The sequence below is a fragment of the Chlorocebus sabaeus genome, chromosome 16 (genome assembly GCF_047675955.1).
Source record: "Chlorocebus sabaeus isolate Y175 chromosome 16, mChlSab1.0.hap1, whole genome shotgun sequence".
Classification (NCBI taxonomy): Eukaryota; Metazoa; Chordata; class Mammalia; order Primates; family Cercopithecidae; genus Chlorocebus; species Chlorocebus sabaeus.
In genome coordinates, this window is record NC_132919.1 from 60,214,510 (window position 1) to 60,234,229 (window position 19,720).

Consider the following 19,720-nt stretch of genomic DNA (forward strand, 5'->3'; position numbering starts at 1 on the left):
ACACAGTGAGATTGTCTCAAAAACAAAAATGTACAAACAAAATTTCATTCTAATTTTTAAAAGCACTAGAGCAGGTACTATTGGTGATAGGGCTGTTTTTCTGCAAAACAACGTGTTTGCACAGCTAAACTGTTATTCAAGCATTTTGTTCACTATGAAAACTAAGCTATTATTTAGTCAAAAGCCATAATTTACAGATGAGGAAACTGAGGCAGTTTACCTTAAATCAGTCAGGTAGAGCATACTATGTATAGTAACTGCTAAGATTAGCTACACGACATCTGGCTACGTAGCATGAAATGAGAGTATAGCTGACATCGCCCCGTTCATACACTTTGGAATTCCTGGGATTTAACCACTCATGGTATTGGAATGTACCATTCCATGGCCTAAATGAGAGTCTGTGAGCCACGATATAAACCAAAAGATCTTTACACACCACCTCCTGCGCATGGGGCAACGTGTACAGTCATCCCTCTCTAAGATGCTCAGAGGAAGAGGAAAATAAGGTGTTGAAAAACAGACATCTCTGTCGTGTGTGTTTTCAGGGCAACGAAGCCATCAGCACACATCTTTTCACTGTAGGTTCAGTTTGAATATGAGCATCGTTTTGCTTTCATTTTCAAACTTTCTTGCTACAAGGAAAAGTGAATCATTCCATAGTTGCAAATGTCAGTCACAAATTTAAACTGAGGGCATGAGTAATTTAAGTCTTTTTTTTTTTTTGTAAATGAAGGAAGAGGTCACAATTCAAATCTTTACGTAGACTTCCCTTCTTTGACCCCAGCGTGAAGGAATTTGCACTTCTAAAGAGAAGTAGAAATAAAGTCAATGTTATTAAAAGCTGAAGCTTCAAGTTTTTGTGCATTACACCAAACATTTCATAAAGAAAAGAATGATGTTTAGATTTTATGTGGAATACTTATCAATTCTTAACAGCACAGACTCCATAAATGTTCAGTGTGGCCAAATTATGTTAAATGGTATTTTGCGAAGAAGTTTGTTCCGTTTTGAGGTAAGGAGAACGTGGAGGAAGAGAAAGTCACTTGTTGCTCAATGGGAACCACTTTGCAGAATAACTCAGACCCCCATCTCAACTCCACAAGCAAGGTCCAAGAAAGGGCTTCCCAAGGCCCGTGGCTTGTGAGCAGTGCAGGTGGCCTCGAACACAGGGCTCCCTGGGTCTGTCTGGCTTCAAGCTCTTCCAGCTGGGACACCTGGGACCAAGCTCTACTTCTCACAGCTCAGTTCCGTTAGATGCTTCCTCCACCCACACACACAAATGCTTCCCACATGTGCAGTTCACTTTCCAAAATTTCATTCACTGTCTACAGAAAAAAGGTACAGGCATCTAGAGTGAGGAGATCCAGACCCATCCTCATGCTTTGACATATTTCAGTGACTTCTTAAAATTCTCAGTATTGGGCTCTGCACGGAGCAGCTACATAACAAAACAGCTGCTAGTGCACTTGGATGTAAAATGCTTCTCTGTTTCTTCTCAACATAATGGAACTAAGAATGATTTCCTATGTCAGAGAACTAGATAGCCCTACAGAAGAAAAACTTTTGACTTATTGCTGAGATTACATTAGGCTATACAAACTGAGTTATCCATGTGAAGAAACTCCTTTAAAATAAAAAAAGTCAAATCTTATACAATAAGAAAGAAAGTACATGGAAATAAACAACTCCAAAAAGCATTTAAAATGTTACTGGCCTCAATAAACTTCCTTGCTTGGGTGAAAAGAGGTCATGGAATGGGGATGGTTGTCTCTTGGAATTAAAGCTACCTTTGTTCATAATACCAACTTTTCTGTCTATGCATGTCTACTGTTAGAATTAAAACATATCAAGCTGGGCATAGTGGCTCACACCTGTAATCTCAACACTTTTGAGGGGCCAAGGTGGGAGGACTGTTCAAGCTCAGGAGTGTGAGATCAGCTTGGGCAACACAGCAAGACTTCACCTCTACTAAAAAAAAAAAAAAAAAATTAACTAGCCAGGCACGGTGGCACACGCCTTTAGTCCCAGCTACTCAGGAGGCTGAGGTGGGAGGATCTCTTGAGCCCACGAGTCCAAGGCTGCTGAGAGCCATAATCACACCATTGCCCTCCAGTCTGGGCAAGAGAGTGAGACTTGTCTCAAAAATTTAAAAAAATTTAAAAATAATAACATATCAGTTGATAAATTTCTTCCAGATACATTACTACGCTAAGTCAAATTTAAGAATTACCCAATGATATCAATTTCTTAGGGAAGTGTTGAAATAAAATTCCCTTTCTCACAAAACAAATCTCGTTTACGAAACAGCTCACAGGACTAAAGTTCTGGATAGACATAAAAGATACATTGAAGGATTAGTCTTTCATATTAATGTTAAGTTGTGGTTATTAAGGCTATGGGGGTTGGCCTAGTCAAGAGTTTCCTAGTCATTCATTTATTTACTTAAGTTATTGGCTATGTCACTGGTGAAGAAACAAACTATGTTTCTACCAAGAAACAAAAACCACCAATCCCTTTTTATTTAATTAAAAAAACCAAAACACAAAATTGTAAAACTCTACAAAATAACAAAGGAGAAAATCTAGATGACCTCAGGTTTGGCAATACTGTTTTAGATACAACACTAAAGGCGAAAGGAGTAATTCATGAAAAATAATTGGAACGCTAGATTTCATTACAATTAAAAACTTCTGCTCTGCAAAAGACACCATCAAAAGAATCAGAAGATATTATAGGCTGGGAGAAAATACTGCAAAAAATAAATCTGATAAAGAACTATTATCCAAAATATACAAATAACTCTTAACATTCAGCAATAGGAAAACAAATAGCCCAATTAAAAACAGGAAAAAGACCTAATGAGATATCTCACCAAAGATGATGTACAGATGGCAAACATGCATGTGAAAAGATGCTTAATATTAGATGTCATTAGGGATCTGCACATTAAAGCAACAATGAGATACCACTACACACCTATTAGAATGGCCAAAATCCAAAACACTGACACCACCAAATGCTGGCAAGGATGTGGACCAGTGAAACCTCTTATTTGTTGATGGAAGGTATGCAAAATGGTACAGCCACTTTGGAAGACAGTTTGGCAGTTTCTTAAAAAACTAAACATATTCTTTCCATATTACCCCACAATTACACTGGGTCATGTATTTACCCAAATGAGTTTAAAACGTATGAAAACCCGCACACGGATGTTTATGGCAGCCTTCTTCATGATTGCCCAAACTTGAAAGCAACCCAGATGCCCGTCAGTAGGTGAATGGATAAACCGTGGTGCATCCAGATGACAGAATCTTATTTAGCACTAAACAGAAATGAGCTATCCAGCCATGAAGAGACACAGAAAAAACATAAATGCATACTACTAAGTGAAAGAAGCCAATCTGAAAAGGTCACATGCTGCAAGATTCCAAATACATGACATCCTGAACAACGCAAAAATGTCACAGATCAATGGGTGCTAAGGGTTGGAAGAAAAAGGGATGAACAGGTGGAGCATAGAAGATCTTTAGGGCAGTGAAAATGTGCCCTGTATGATACTAGAATGGTGAATATATATCATGATACATTTGTCAGAACTCACAGAAGATATGCCAAGAGTAAACTGTGGACTTTGGGTGATGATGATGTCAATGCAGGTTAATCAATTGCAATGAATGGACCACTCTGGTGAGGGATGAGGACAGTGGGGATGCTGTGCAGGCATAGAGAAATGAGGTACCTGGGAAATCTCTTTATCTTCTGCTCGGTTTTGCTGGGAACCTAAAACTGCTCTAAAAAATAAATTTAAAAAACAAAACAAACAAACAAAACACCAGCTGGGCAGTGTCTCGCACCTGCAAATCCCAGCACTTTGGGAGGCCGAGACAGGCGGAGCATGAGGTCAGGAGATCGAGACCATCCCGGCTAACACGGTGAAACCCGTCTCTACTAAAAATACAAAAAATTAGCCAGGCATGGTGGCACATGCCTGTAGTCTCAGCTACTCGGGAGGCTGAGGCAGGAGAATCACTTGAACTCGGGAGGTGGAGGTTGCAGTGAGTCGAGATCATGTCACTGCACTCCAGCCTGGGCAACAGAGCAAAACTCCATCTCAAAACACACACACACACACACACACACACACACACACACACACACACACAATCTCAAGGCTAAGAATTTCACCACATAAAATCAAATTCCTGGGTAGCTGCAAGTTTGCTCAGTTAACTCACGTAGTTCAAGTGACTCAGCTGGTCCCTAGATCTTTTCTTACGATTTCAGAGAAAAGTCAGCAAAAACTGCACATTATAGAGGGCGACAGGCATGGCAGCAGTTTCTGGTGCACACGCTGCCTGTCTCCCGGTGACAGAAGGTAACAGAGGCCTAAGAGCACATATACCTGAAGAGCCCTAAGGCTGCCACTGGAGAGTAAACAACTCCACCCAGCACTGCTCCAGGCCGGGTGAGGCAACCTCTCTGGAGTCTGCAGGCTTAAAATTGATTTTGGGGAAATAATTTATTATGATTGCCAGTCAGTGACTCATAAACGTGTGTGTGTGTGTGTGTTTGTATGTGTGCAAGTGCATGTGTGTGCATGTCTTTGTAATTCTTCTTCCACATCCTTCAATTATTTTCTAAGCACCAACAGTAAACTTCTGGGCTACTTTTAGTAAGAGATTCTTCTTCTCTGGAGGAGGACGTTTCATTCCACTTAGCTATGACATACTCAACACTTTTATAGAAAGCAAAAACCGTAGGTGGGAGGTAGGGGTGCTCGTGTTTTTGTAAATTGCCTCTACAGAAGCTGCCACCATTGGTGGGAAAGACCTATATCATAGCTTACAAAAGAAGTATCCTAAAATGGACATGAGCACTATTCATGTGCTTCAGTAGATTAAAAAAGACGGTTGGTGTCTTTTATCTATTTTGAGAAAGAAACAAATTTATATCATGAAAACGTTCACAGAAACTAGAGATAAGGTTGTAAAAATAAATAAGTACCTTGCTTTCTTATATAATAAGACATTCAAGTATTGGAAAAATGGAATTGCTGCACGGGAAGTAATGATTACGTTTAGGCAAACTTTAGCTATTAGATGTCTTTTTTCTTCTCTCATTAAGCACAACCATCACTTAATCAGTGGGCCCACTGGCTGCTGTCTGGAATGAAGAATCCTATGTTGCTTTCCAGCCTCATATTTCCCCTTTGTGTACTACAAGATAGGAGCTGCTTCATTCGAAACATAAAACAATGAGGAAAAAGCTGTTATTGACCAACTGGGTTTGGCTTTGTGCGCTGATCTCAGAAACCGCAGAGTGCCAGCCAGCTTCCATTCAGTGAAGGGACTTGTCCGTCCAACTTGAGTTTAAACAGAGGGAAGCAGACCCGACGTTTAAGAGAATGTATCATACGCCCTCTGCCCACAACCAGGGTCTCATCTGAGCAGTGATGAAAATAGAGGGTCAAAAAAGAAAAAACTAGACACTGTTCATGGAAACAGGAAACACCTCAATGACATACCATAGAAGCATGCTCGACAGTTAGGAACCCCAGTCTCCTCATTATACACCCATTATCTCGGGGGGGCAATTATTTCACACTCCAGCTGCCAATTAACTTATAGGCCACCATGAAACCCACAGAATGCTTCTACTCTGAGAAAGTTCTCAAGTATCTGCTATCATAATATAAACCTAAGTGCCCAGTGAATACTGTTTTTCTATTACAGATTGATCTTTGGATACATTTCCCCAGAAAATGTTATAGCATTTTTGCCTAGCATGGGAGCTCTCTGTGCTTCAATTGCTGCATCAAAAACTGAGCACAGAATTAGGAGATAACTAGGGGAATTATCATAGCACTGAAATTTGAGGTCATTTCCTCATTTTTGAATACCAGAAAATGAAGGATATTTGAAACTGTTCACCACATCTCAGGTGCCATGGGCACTCCACTGTAGAACATCTCACTATTACTAATAATTACATACCTGTGCTTAAATGTGCCAATGACATATGCCGGTTGAGACTGATCAAAACAAGTCTGGAAGAAGTCTGGTTAGAAGAACATTTTTTTTTTACATACAGATAACATGTTAGCAACTTGAATATTAAATCTGGCACATGAACGTTTAAAAGTATTGGGATGTGATTTTCTTTTCTTTTTTTTTTGAGATAGGGTCTCACTTTTTCACCCAGCCTGGGGTGCAGTGACGTAAATATGGCTCACTGCAGCCTTGAGCTCCTGGGCTCAAGCAATCCTCCTGCCTCAGTCCCCTGAGTAGCTGGAACTCCAAGTGTGTGCTATCACACCCGGCTAATCTTTATATTTTTTGTAGAGATGGGGTTTTGCCTTGCCGCCCAGGCTGGTCTCCAACTCCTGGGCTCAAATGACCCACCCGCCTCAACCTCCCAAAGTGCTGGGATTACAGGCGTGAACCATCATGCCCATCTGGGACGTGCTTTTCTAAGGAAGAAACAGACATATCAAGACAACAAGACAACCTCAGAGAAGGTGGCTCCACATACTGATGTTTTACAAACCTGTGTCTGCAACCAACCTCTGGGGTAGGAGCTGGGACACCTGAAGTCTTCGGTCCCTGCTTTGCTAACCTCACCATTTCCCGCCTGTCAAATAATGGGGATGCAGTTCTGCTTCTGCAGCAAAGGAGACACTCGAGCTGCTGGTCTGCCCCAGCAGCTGGCAGGTTGGCACAAAACCCAGCAACATTCAAGGGTGCAATTCAGCTGCTTCTCCAACTAGGAGGGCAAGACAAGGTTTTATCCCACTAAAACGTCATGAGCAGCAGAGACCAGCTATACTGATTTTAGTTCTTCTCCCTGTCTGCACTGCTGCAATTCAGAAAAAATTAAAATGCACAAAACACCAAAAAAGTAGTGTGAGAAATGGGGGTAAAGGATGAAAGGGGTGGATGTAGAAGGGGTGGCATGCCTTAGCTTATCAACCCTGGATATTAAGTAGGCCCTTTTCCCCCCTCTATCAAATGCAAACCCTTTCACATACTTTGAGTTTTAAAACTAGTTAAAATCTCAAGGAGCTATATTTTAAAAATACATAATCATAGAGTAATAGTAAGAACCACGACTTCAGCCATATGGACCAAAAATACGTACATACACACACAGCCCACGTACCACATTCAACTCTGCTAGGCACTTCTGAGTCCACAGGCAACGACCTCCATAGATTTCGTAGGTAGAATTCAATACCTTGCATCATAACTGAAGTTACAAGTGCCCAGTCCGTTAGACTTACTTAGAAAAAAACAATACAACTCTGTGGGCTTCCTATTTCAAACACTGTGTGGGCAACAAGCAGAAAGCAAAGGTTAATTTTGAAAAAAAAAAAAAAAAAAAAAAAAAAAATCAGCTTTGCAAGAAAGGCTTGCATCCAGTGAGCGGGATGGAAAACTGCTTTCATGAATGATTCATCCTTCGAGACTGCGGATGGATTACTCAAGGCCTGCTGATGTGGCCCTTCCTGCACATGTGCCAGGTACCCCTGACAAACGCCAGCTGGGAGGCCACATCCCTTCTCACTGGGAAGTACAAAAAAATAAAAATAAAAATATAGAGGTCAGGAAGCAGGTAGAGAGTGATACTTAACGCACTGAACTAAAAAGAGCAACAATGCCCCCAAATAATTACTTACTTAAAAGCACCCCCGATGGAGTCAGATCTATAAATACAGTAAAGATAAAGAGAAAAGCCTCCCAGTCTGCAACCATCTGTCTCTCTTTGCTGCTTAATAACAACAAGGAAGAGCTGGACGTACAAGTTAGCACTAAAATCAAGCAGAATCTCATTTATCTGGCCCCTTTAGAGAGCAAGGTGTTCCTCCAGAAAAATTTTCCAGAAAATAGCAATTTGCCCTGCACTTACAAAACTTTAAAAATAATTCTAACCATTAATATTTCTGAGGGATTTCTGGTATATACTTTCTTACCTTCTTCAATGGAGGCAGAGAAGCTAATTTGATCTTTTGGTGAGTATTCTTCATGTGTTGTGTTTTGTTGTTGTTATTGTTGTTCTGTCATCCAGGCTGGAGCGCAGTAGCACAATCATGGCTCACTGCAGCCTCAACTTTCCAGGCTCAATTGATCCTCCTGCCTCAGCCTCCTGAGTAGCTGGGACTTCAGGTATATACCACCACTTGCAGCTAATTTTTGTTTTTGTTTTTGTTTTTGTTTTTGTTTTTTGAGACAGGGTTTTGCCAGATGACCCAGGCTGGACTTGAATTCCTGGGCTCAAGCAATCTGCCCACCTCAATCTCCCAAAGTGTTAGGATAACAGGTGTGAGCCAGTGTGCTCAACCATTATCCCGCTATTTGCTTACAATAACCTAGATGTGCTCCTTAGTGGTTCAAATCCCAACTCCCACTACTTCATAGCAGTGTAAACTCAATCAAGTTACTTTACCTCCCCCAGCCTCTACATCCCTATCTGTAAAATGAGGATAACATGCATCATGTCAAGTGGTTGGCACACAGTCAGCATTTAACAAATGTTACTTCTCTCCTTCCCCCTTTTCCCTTTGCTTTCTCCAATGATGTACTGGGAAAGTCGGTAACCAAACGTGTAAGGAATATTACGATAAGACAATTCTCAGAAGATTCTGACCCCTTTTCCCTTTGCTTTCTCCAATGATGTACTGGGAAAGTCGGTAACCAAACGTGTAAGGAATATTACGATAAGACAATTCTCAGAAGATTCTGAAAGGGGCCGGGCGCGGTGGCTCATGCCTGTAATCCCAGCAGTTTGGAAGGCTGAGGCGGGCAGATCACCTGAGCTCAGAAGTTCGAGACCAACCTGACCAACATGGTGAAACCCCATCTCTACTAAAAATACAAAAATTAGCTTGGCATGGTGGTGCACACCTGTAGTCTCAGTTACATGGGAGGCTGAGGCAGGAGGATTGCTTGAGCCCAGCAGGTGGAGGTTGTAGTGAGCTGAGAGTGCACCACTGCACTCCAGCCTGGACGACAGGATAGAAACTCTGTCTCAAAAAAAAAAAAAAAAAGGAAAATAAAGAGGAAAAAAAAAAAAAGAAGAAGAAGAACCTGAAAGGATCTTCAAGGCACCCTAGCAGTGTTGCATAATCTATTGAGGGATCTTAAGACCCCTGTTTCCAGTGCTCCATCTTTGTTGAACTCCAGAGTCTAGGCTGTGTTCCAGGAAGTTGTAGACTTTTTTGTACCTTACTTCAAGGTTTTAGATATAATTTTATTTCAATGGCCTAAATAGAAAAGCAGATTAATTGACATAGCAACTACAAGATCCTGACCATAGAAGGGATGCCTCACTGGCTGATTCTGCAGAACAGGCTTCCTTTCATGTTCCGATAATATCTCCACTTTTCAAAGTTAAAATCAGTATACCCTCATCCACTAAGTGGTTTCGAGCTCTCACTTACACTGCCTAGTTTTGGAAACTGCTACTTTCACAACATGACTTTGTGAAGGTCACACTCCTTATGTCAGGCTGCTTGCTCCAAACCAGTTTGACAGGTGGGAGATGACGGAGATTCTGATATACAAAAAGAGCCCTTGGGGATATCAGGCTTCATTTTTCTGCTCTGTAAAGACTGAGGTCTACAGGAGTATGGCAGGTGACCCCAGCAGCATACTCAGCTAGTGATCATGGCTGTATTAGTCCGTTCTCGCGCTGCTAATAAAGACATACCTGAGATTGGGTCATTTATTAAAGAAAGAGGTTTAACTGACTCGCAGTTCCGCAGAGCTGATGAGGCCTCAGGAAACTCACAATCATGATGGAAGGGGAAGCAAACATGTCCTTCTTCACATGCTGGCAGCAAGGAGAAGTGCAGAGTGAAGGGTGGGAAAGGCCCCTTATAAAACCATCAGATCTCATGAGAACTCACTATCACAAGAACAGCATGGAGGTAACCACCCCCATGGTTCAATTACCTTCCACCAGGTCCTTTCCACATGTGGATTATGGGAACTACAGTTCAAGATGAGATTTGGGTGGAGACACAGCCAAACTATCTCAATGGCTAACTTCGCCAGAGAGCTCACAGCGAGCCAGATGCTGTGCTCTATGTGCATCTCACATCGTCAACAGCCCTCTGAGGTGGCACCATGATCATCACCCCAAGAGAGGGATGCACCAAAGCTCGACGAATTAGAAGAACTGAGCCATCTAGGTCTCCCAGGCTCCACGACCATCCCCTACACTGAGAAACCCCACACATCTCTTCACCCCAAACGCCAAGGTAGCTCCTACCTTCAGCAAAGGTACAAACGTGCTATTCTCCTGACTCCCATAGGCCCAGAATACTCAGTTAAGAACTCAGAAGTTCTCTTGGACAAATACCCAAAACGCTGGTCAGAATACAGGCCAAGAAGACGACTCCAAAATGAGTCCATCCCTTAAATACTTACTGAAATATTAAATTGCTCTGGCATGATAAGTGTAGGCAAAAAAGTTTTCCACCCGAGTCATGCCAAACACCCTCCCATGGCCACACAGCTGGGCCTACAACATGAGGTTTACATGAACCTCTCACTCCCTACTCACACATTCACGTACAGATGAAGAAGCAAGCCACCAGCCTCAGGCATGCCTAGAATCACCAAGTCAGCCTAAACCACTGAAACAACTCCCATCAGCTATCCCCACTCTGTGCTTCCCTTGTAGCATTGAAAGCTGTTCCTCCAAGGCTAGTTCAGGCTCCTTAACAAAACAGCTACAGGCAAGACAGAAATATGGTGTGGCCCAGGGCTCAAGCTATTTCATTCCTTGGACACTGTCTGGGAAGCCAGTAGGTGCAGGGGATTTTTTGGCCTTTGTCTTTTCTGCCATCTATTTCATTCACTTGGCCTCACGGTCAGTCCCAAATAATCTCCAACAGCAGAGAAGGGAGCTGGAAGCAGCACAGAACCTGTGGCTGGAAGCCAGCACAGTGGATGACAATGTTAAAGTCTAGATGTTCACGATTTTTAGGGATCCATCATCCCCAAACCCATGGCTGAGAACACCTGGGCATCATATCTGGGCAGAAACTTTGACTATTCCAAACCCTTGGTTTGGGCCGTGGCCTCTTACAGAGCCTTGGATGGGAAGAAAACTTAGAACAGGCCACTTATGGCTCTAAACTTGGGTTGGACAAGAGGAAATTTAGAATGAGCAGCAGTATGTACCTGGAATTAAAAAGGGAACAAAGACACCTCAGAAGCACAGTTTACTCATTTCCCAGGGCTGCCCCAGCAAAGTACCACAAGCTGGGTTAACTCAGAACAGGAATCTATTCTCAGAATTGCTACTGGAGGACAAAACTCTGGAATCAAGGCATTGGCGGGGCTGGTTCCTTGTGGAAGCTCTGAGAAAGAATCTGTTCCTCATCTCTCACTCCTAGCTCCTCGTGGCTCCTGGCAATTCTTGGCATTCCTCGGCTTGTAGATGCAGCTTTCCAATCTCTGCCTCCAGCACCTTGTGGCCTTCCTCCTGTGTGGCTCTGTGTCTTCACCTGGCCTTCTTACGAAGACAACAGTCAGTGGATTTAGCATCTCTCCTAATCTACCACCACCTTAACTATTTATATCTGCTATTTGCAAATCAGGTGACATTGTGAGGTTCTGGATGAGCAAGAATTTTGAGGGGACATTTTTCAAACCAGTAGAGAGAGAAATCAGAAGAGAGAGAGAGCAAATAAATGAGTGGATATGAACTTCTCACTCCCTTCTCAGATGTTCATTTACAGATGAAGAAAAGAGCAGGCCGGGAGCAGTGGCTGCCGCCTGTAATCGCAGCACTTTCGGAGGCCGAGGCGGGCGGATCACAAGGTCAGGAGATCGAGATCATCCTGGCTACTACAGTGAAACCCCATCTCTACTAAAAAATACAAAAAAAAAAAAAAAAAATTAGCTGGGTGTGGTGGCAGGTGCCTGTGGTCCCAGGTATCGGGAGGCTGAGGCAGGAGAATGGCGTGAACCCGGGAGGCAGAGCTTACAGTGAGCTGAGATCACGCCACTGCACTCCAGCCTGGGTGACAGAGCGAGACTCTGTCTCAAAAAATAAATAAATAAATAAATAAATAAATAAATAAAAATAACAAAATGGAAAGAGCAGAAGGCAGGCAGGCACTGAAGTTTCTTCCCACCCCTGTGTTCTTAGATATTAAGAAAACCCCACACAGGTAAGATCCCAGTTAATCAAAATGCCATGCCAGGGCCTTTTCTCTAAGTCCACTAAGTTGATGGATGAGTAAGTTTGACTCTGCCAGACTTTCATCACCTTTGAAAGTTAATCAGTGTTTACAGAATAAAAGAGATGAAGATAATCCCTAGGAATTTGGAAAGATAAATGGTCATAAAGCCTATGGGTTCGCTGATGCTTCCGCATTTAACATGATTTTCCTGGCAGCTCCAGTTCAAAGTACTTCGGGGGACCTTTTCTTCTCATAGCACCAACATAAATGGCCGTCCTCTACATGTGAGCACTCAGCACTTCTGGCAATTTCGTGGCAATTGTGTGGCGATAAGAGGCCCTTTATTTTTTCAAGCACATTTGTGAAGCATGTGGGGAGCCAACTAAAATTAATGAACTTTTCTTGCCAAAAAGAACTAGGCTCCAAATTCGGTCATGTATTGCCAAATAGACGGTGTGAATGAAAGTCAGTTCGTGGGGAGAATAAGAACATTCCAAAGGAGCACAAGTTGAATACAAGCAGTCCCTGACTCAATTATGTGCACTTAAAGATATTCTTCATCTGGGAAAAATAAGTCAAGACCTATAGCTGCGTCGACCACAGGGCCCTCCATCCCCAGTTTCTCTCAGGCCTCTGTGTCCCCTCAACCCCCACCTTCCCTCCACTGTTGCCTGGGTCCACCATCTGCCGGCCCTTCCATCCTGTGGTCAGGCACCTGCCCTCACCTGGCTCACCCCAGGGCCCACAATTGCATGGAGATAAAAGGAGAAAGAAAGGAATCTCCAGTAGAAGCTTCTCTGCCCTGGGGCTGGCACCCTTCCAAACCTTAAACCTACTGATATAGTTTGGCTGTGTTCCCCCCTCAAATCTCACCTTGAATTGTACCTCCCATAATCCCCACACACTGTGGGAGGGACCCGGTGGGATTTAATTAATTGAATCATGGTGGACTGTTCTCGTGGTAGTGAAGAAGTCTCATGAGATCTGATGGTTTATAAAGGGAAACCTGTTTCACTTGGCTCTCATTCTTCTCTTGTCTGCTGCCATGTGGATGTGCCTTTCACCTTCTGCCATGATTGTGAGGCCTCCCCAGACACATGGAACTGTGAGTCCATTAAACCTCTTTCTTTTGTAAATTGCCCAGTTTCGGGTATGTCTTTATCAGCAGCATGAAAACAGACTAATACACCTACCCAGATCCCGCCTTCTCCAACCCTAAATACCCAAATCTGGGTTTTCTACTAAAAAAGAAAAGAATGATTTATCATTTATCCCAAAGTCCATGATACTCGCCTCCATGGTCTTTGCTGTTACCTGGCATTTTTGCAGCCCAAGGTCCAGCCTGCATTTGTCTGCAACTGAGGCATTAGGCCCCTGGGACTGTCAACCCCAAAATGCTTTCCCCAGGAAGCCAGCACACTGACCAGGGAGTCCACAGGGCCTCAGCACCTACAAAGCTGCCACGTGCAAGTGACTGCCCAGAGAGGGCAGTGGGCTTGGTTCAGTCAGCAGACTGTAATTGAAGCTGAATGCAATTAATTGTATAATTTTGAGTCATTTCAGATTAATTCTGCTAAAATCACAACATGAAACTAGGGCATGAGGAGGAATTGTTTTCAGAAGGAAGCCAGACATAAATAAAGTCTCCGTAAGCACTGGGTTCACATCCAATTCTGACAGTTTTCACGTGATAACAACTGAGGTTATCAATAAACAAATTAATTTAGCCCAAATACACAGAAATCCTATCCTACAGCTTTAAAAGCCTGGATGTCCCTGCTACTGGATCTGAAAAAACCCAAAGTATTTTGACTTGCGTGTTAGCTAAATGGTCACGCTTAAAATCTCAAACAATATGTACATGTTTACAACAGGGGCAGAAAAACCGAGTAAAACCCAATTTTAGTCAGAACAACCAGAAGAGTCCTAGGAAGCCCTACTCTGATTTTTCTCCCCAGTTGATGCCCAGCTCTTCAACCAATTCAACCTACAGCAGACGAGGGCAGTGCAAAGGGAGGCAAGCAGGGCAGCTCTAAAGATCACGGGGGTGGGGTGCAGTGGCTCACATCTGTAATCCCAGCACTTCAGGAGGCTGAGGTGGGTGGATCGCCTGAGGTCAGGAGTTCAAGACTAGTCTGGCCAACATGGTGAAACGCGTCTCTACTAAAAACACAAAAAATTAGCCAGGCATGGTGGTGGGCGCCTGTAATCCCAGCTACTTGGGAGGCTGAGGCAGGAGAATCGCTTGAACCCAGGAGGCAGAGGTTGCAGTGAGCTGAGATCAAGCCACTGCACTCCACCCTGGGTGACACAGCAAGACTCTATCCCCCCTCAAAAAAAAAAAAAAAAGGATCACGGGACCCAAGGAAAGGGTACTGTGGATCCTTATGAGGGCAGGTGGCTCCCGGTTCCCAGTCTTTTCCTGGGATTCCCTCAAGTCCCCAGTGCCTGCCTTACCCCAGAGCCTCTGTTTCAAGTCATGAGCTCCATCTTCAGTGGCTTCAAGCTTGGGATATTTCCACATCTGTGACCACCTTGCCAGTGGGAAGTGAGGGGAATGAGGGCTTTCTGTTCCATTTCCTAAGCCACTGTGGGGAAAAATACTCCTGGCCTTCCAGGCAGGACTCCTAAATGCCACCAACTGTACAAACGTGGCTGAATGTGACAGGCAGTACATCTGAATTCTACAAGCTCAATGGGGGTTCAAATAGGCACTTGCGGTTTAAGACACCAGCCCTTATAAACCTCATAATTTCTAGTTATGTGTTTGTTTTTGAGATGGTGTCTCGCTCTGTCACCCAGGCTGGAGTACAGTGGTGTGATCTCAGCTCACTACAAGCTCCACCTCCCAGGTTCACGCCATTCTCCTGCCTCAGCCTCCCGAGTAGCTGGGACTACAGGTGCCCACCACCACGCCCAGCTACTTTTTTGTCTAGTTACGTTTTGTGACCCAAACAGTCACTGCAGAAAGGAAGCTCCGGAACCCACTGGTGGGTTTCCTGGATGTCGTTTTCATCAGAGGTGCAGAGGCCCCACTCCTGAAGGCTTCAGTGCAATGGGAACAAGCTGGGTCGGTTCCCATCAGGCGACAGCAACACTCTTCGAGGTTCTCGGAATGCACAACATTTCAAGAGGAAATAAAAACCCCAAGATAAATTTGGGCAGATCCTTATTCTTGCTATACACAGCTGCACGTCTCCCTCCTCATCCTGCTTCTTTCCTAGTTCTGTCTTCCTGTTAAGCCTCACGAAAACAGATGATCCTTTCCCGAAGGGACCAAATAGAAGGTTCTGGAAGCACACACCAAGATAAATTTGGGCAGATCCTTATTCTTGCCATACACAGCTGCACTTCTCCCTCCTCACCCTGCGTCTTCCCTAGTTCTGTCTTCCTGTTAAGCCTCACAAAAACAGATGATCCTTTCCCAAAGGGGCCAAATAGAAGGTTCTGGAAGCACCTGTGCTGCACCTGGATTCTGGGGCTCTCCATTCCTATCTGAGGCCTGGCTCCTTAGCAAACACTACATCGGCTGAGGAAAAGATGAAGACTTCAATGAGGTCATCATAGGCACCCAACAGAAGTGCAGACAGTTCTCTGGAGAAAATAAAGCCACCAGCAGTATTTTCAATGAATCAAATTGGAGGGTCACCTAATGCCTCGGTTCCCTGGGTCAGCTTGGACGCGCCCTGCTGCATGGAGGGGCCATGCACGGCTTCATATAAATGATGGAAGCGCACTGCAAAATGAAATGTCTGCTGGAGGCTGTGGCAGAGGAAGCCCTAATCTGATTTACTTCCCGGCGGTGTCCTGCTTTCAATCCAATTTTCCGGACAGTTAGATTGAGACAGAATCAAAATGGGATTTGCCAGGAGCAAAAGAAAGATATTTCTGTCCCCTGGCCTTTATCTTTATTAGAGGTCACCCTAGAGTTAGCCAAACTGTACAGGAAACCCAAGGTTCATCACACAACTTTGCTTCAGAGCCTTTGACTCAGGAGCTGTGACTGGAGGGCAGTGCCATGGACAGGAAGGCAGACCCACAGATCCTTCCCTGCCCAGGCGTCCTGCTCTCCATCTCTCACCCCACTCCCCCTGCTCCACTGACCCGATAGGGGGCGCTTCCTTATCTAGGCTCCTGACCAGAAAAGCAAACATAAATATAATCAAAGTACAACTACTACTCCAAAATACCTGGTCAACTCTCAGACATTCGCTGCAACATGAAAATTAAAACCCCTCGTCTCCTGTAGACATATTCTAATTACAAGAAACGGATGCTCATACCATGCTGTGAAATGGCAAAATTTCATTCATATATGGCCTGCATGTTATCAAAAACAAAATCCCAAAATGTGATAATAATCAAAAAGCATCTTCCCCTGAACCTGTCTTAGGAAATAAATGAATAAATAAATAAATAAATAAGTAAATAAATAAATAAATAAATAAATTCTAACTCCGTATTTTAAGTTTTGAAATTGAAGAATGGACTCCTATTATATTCAATCATTAGAATATCCACACACAGATCAAATCTGAAAAAAAAGGCACGGTTTAAGTTTTAAGAGGATTTAATATATGGCTTCACCAGACCAGCATGAATACTTTGTTCCCTTCTAAGATGAACCGCAATGTCTAATTTCCTAAATTTCATCATTTTCAATTAAGATATCACTTGGTTAATAGAAGACTCAAGGAGAGAACAGAGATCCACAGAACGTATTTACTTCATCATTTCTTACAGATCATCAGAAACACACCAAGTCTTCCTTTTCTTCCAGTCGCTCAATGATCTTAGACAACAGAGAGACAGAGTGAGATCCACAGAGGAGGTCACATTACTTTCAGCAAAATTCTAGAACTTCACTCAGCAGGAAACCCCTGCATCACAGTTCCTAACAGTGCTATTTTCATCAAAAGTTAAAAACCAAAATGTTTTACCAGTCATATCAGTTAGCAGTTTTAAAAAAATAATTCAGCACAGCTTATGAAGACAAATGTACTACAGTGCAGGGGCCCATGATTGCGCAACCAAAACATCAGAACAGCATCAGCTGGTACCAGCTTTTGCGATAATCACCTTCCGTGAAAGCAGACGCCTACCCGTCTCCAAAACTGTCCCTGCAAAGACAGTGTTAAGTGTGTGGATGAAAGTCATCCTGGTAATAACTAATTCACAAGAGAAAAAGTGCACCTGTGCTGAGGTCGTCTTCCAACTGCAAGCTTTCTGTTTCCTCCCCTGCCTCCCTTTTTCCTGGGACTTCTCTCTCTACCTGCATCCCACCTCACTGTGGAGGCCTCCTGTGAACTGCGCACCCTCTGACCACACACCTGTGGGACATGGTCGTCTTCAGGTACCGCAGATGGGGACCCACATTCATTCATCAGACTCTGCAGAAGGCCTTTCTAGCTTGTTTTACTTAGCACTCAGCACCACCCCGCTGTGGTATCATCGCCCCTACTTCCAGACAAGGAGACTGTGACTAACAGGGACTGTGTCCCTCTTCCACCAAGCTGTTCCAATTCTTGCAGACTGGCTGGGGCATCCCTGCTCTGTCCTGTGAGCCTAGCTCTGCTGGCCCCCAACGAGCATCCCTCTCTCCAGAACAGGAGGTCTTTGAGGTCCCAGCGTGATTCCCAGCATGAAACAGGAACTCCACTCAGTCAAGGGATGACTGTATGAGTTAACGATCTTGTCAAAGGTCACCCAGTTAGTATGGGATAAAAATGTAATTCCAAAGCCTCCACTCTTTCCAATGACATTCTGTCATGGCTATAAACAATGCTTTTTAAAAAAACAAAACAAAAAAACACACCCACTCCCCAAGGGATACCTCCTTGAAAATGAACACGAAACAAAATAAGAAATCACTTCTTCAAAGTAATCAATGCATACAATACAGGCTGCTTCCAAACTGAAGCTCCAAAAAAAAAAAAAAAAAAAAGCCTACACCTGAGGCCATTCAGCTACCATCCAACAACGGTGGGAGAATTCACTCCTTCTCCCACGACTGTCCCCACCTTTACACAGGCGCTGCAGGTGCACACCCAAAAACGATCACAGCAACAACCTCAGCCCTAGAAGCCAGCCCCTCCGTGCTTGTCTGTGAGTCCCTCTGACTTGAACACTTGATGTTTGGCTCATAGAACGAACAGCTTCAGACGCAGGGGCCTTTTCTCCAGACTAAATTGTACCTGACTCACAGATAAGGACGTGTGGTTTGCATTTAGTGCTGTGCTAGGGGTAGTGAAGATGAGTTACCTGGGGAGAGGAAAAAAGGCTGAGGATGTACTACTGGTTGGGCAACAAGGTTCAATTCAAAGAATATAAACAAGAGCAGGGTTACACTTATTTGCTACTTTATATACACACTTTTTTTTTTAAAGGCAGTATAGCTAAGGAGTTACCAAAAAATTCCTCAATCTCTCTACCTAGTCACTCTCTTTAAAGCTCATACTTTTTTTGCTTTTCCTCCCACCTCAGCATTCCAAAGTGCTAGGATTACAGGCATGAGCCACCTCACCTGGCCACCTTTTTTTTTTTTTTTTTTTTTTTTTTTTAAAGTTCAGATATTTTCAAAGCTGGACCTACTCTCTTCAAAATACTAGGAATACTACAAAAAAAAGTTGAGCAAGACTGACAGATTCAATAAGTCTAAAAAGCTTTTACATTTTTTTTTTTTTTTGCCAGAATCTCACTTATTGCTGTCCACAGAGGCATATTATTTGATACCATTAGACTCACTTATCTAAAGCACATTTTGAGGGGTAAAACTGGATGAGCATTTTCATTGATTGCTTAAAGGGATGTGTGATGTTGCTGAATGTTTTTTGATTTGGTGTAAATCATATCATACGTCAGGCGTCAGGGAAAGCCACGGTGAATTCCTTTGAAAGGACACTTCCCTTATAACGTGAATTATGCGCTTCCATGTATTTTAATCACTAAACTTGGATTTTTGTGTGACTTTATTTTAATATATACTATAAAGGGTAGGCACAGCACATACACAGGTTTCTAAAGTTTAAAAGCCTCTGGAGGATGGGAGTTCACTGCAACGTGCCACCCTCATTACGCATAAAGTTTAATGGCATCGAGCCTAACAGGGATCAAGAAGAGCCTAATGCAGCCAAAATGACACACAAACTTCCATCAGGCGTCTCGATTTCCGAAACCAACTTTCAGCTTTCAACAAGCTCCGAGGCAGCAAAATTCATCATTCCCGTTAACAGATCTTGTTTTTCCAATACTATGTTTATTAGGGCAGACGGCAATGTAACAAAAATGACTAATCACCCACACTGTCCTCAGGTTTAGAAGCACAAAGTCCACACTATGCTATCAACAAAACAAAATAACGGCACGATAATCAACTTGTTAGGGGGACAAAAGGCACAAGATAAACAGAACACACTGGCCATCTTTCACCACGATTGCATTCTAAAGAACCTAAGCTTCCTAGTGTAATTCCAAGGATTTAATTCCATTCAATCCATTCACTTTTGAGTGCTCATAGATACCAAG

At 43.4% G+C, this 19,720-nt stretch overlaps 1 protein-coding gene across 3 annotated transcripts in view; it reads right to left on the reverse strand.

The window, feature by feature from the left end:
• The window catches only part of PRKCA (protein kinase C alpha), a 511,284-nt gene that overhangs the window by 344,085 nt on the left and 147,479 nt on the right, over positions 1 to 19,720 (reverse strand). Inside the window, exon 1 of one of the 3 annotated variants that reach the window (XM_008012040.3) lies at positions 7,162 to 7,258. The exons of the other annotated variants lie outside the window; for them this stretch is intronic. Coding sequence (XP_008010231.1) covers positions 7,162 to 7,246 — 85 coding nt within the window. The 5' untranslated portion in view covers positions 7,247 to 7,258. Of the gene's footprint in view, positions 1 to 7,161; positions 7,259 to 19,720 lie in introns of those variants that run through there. 3 annotated transcript variants of the gene reach the window in all.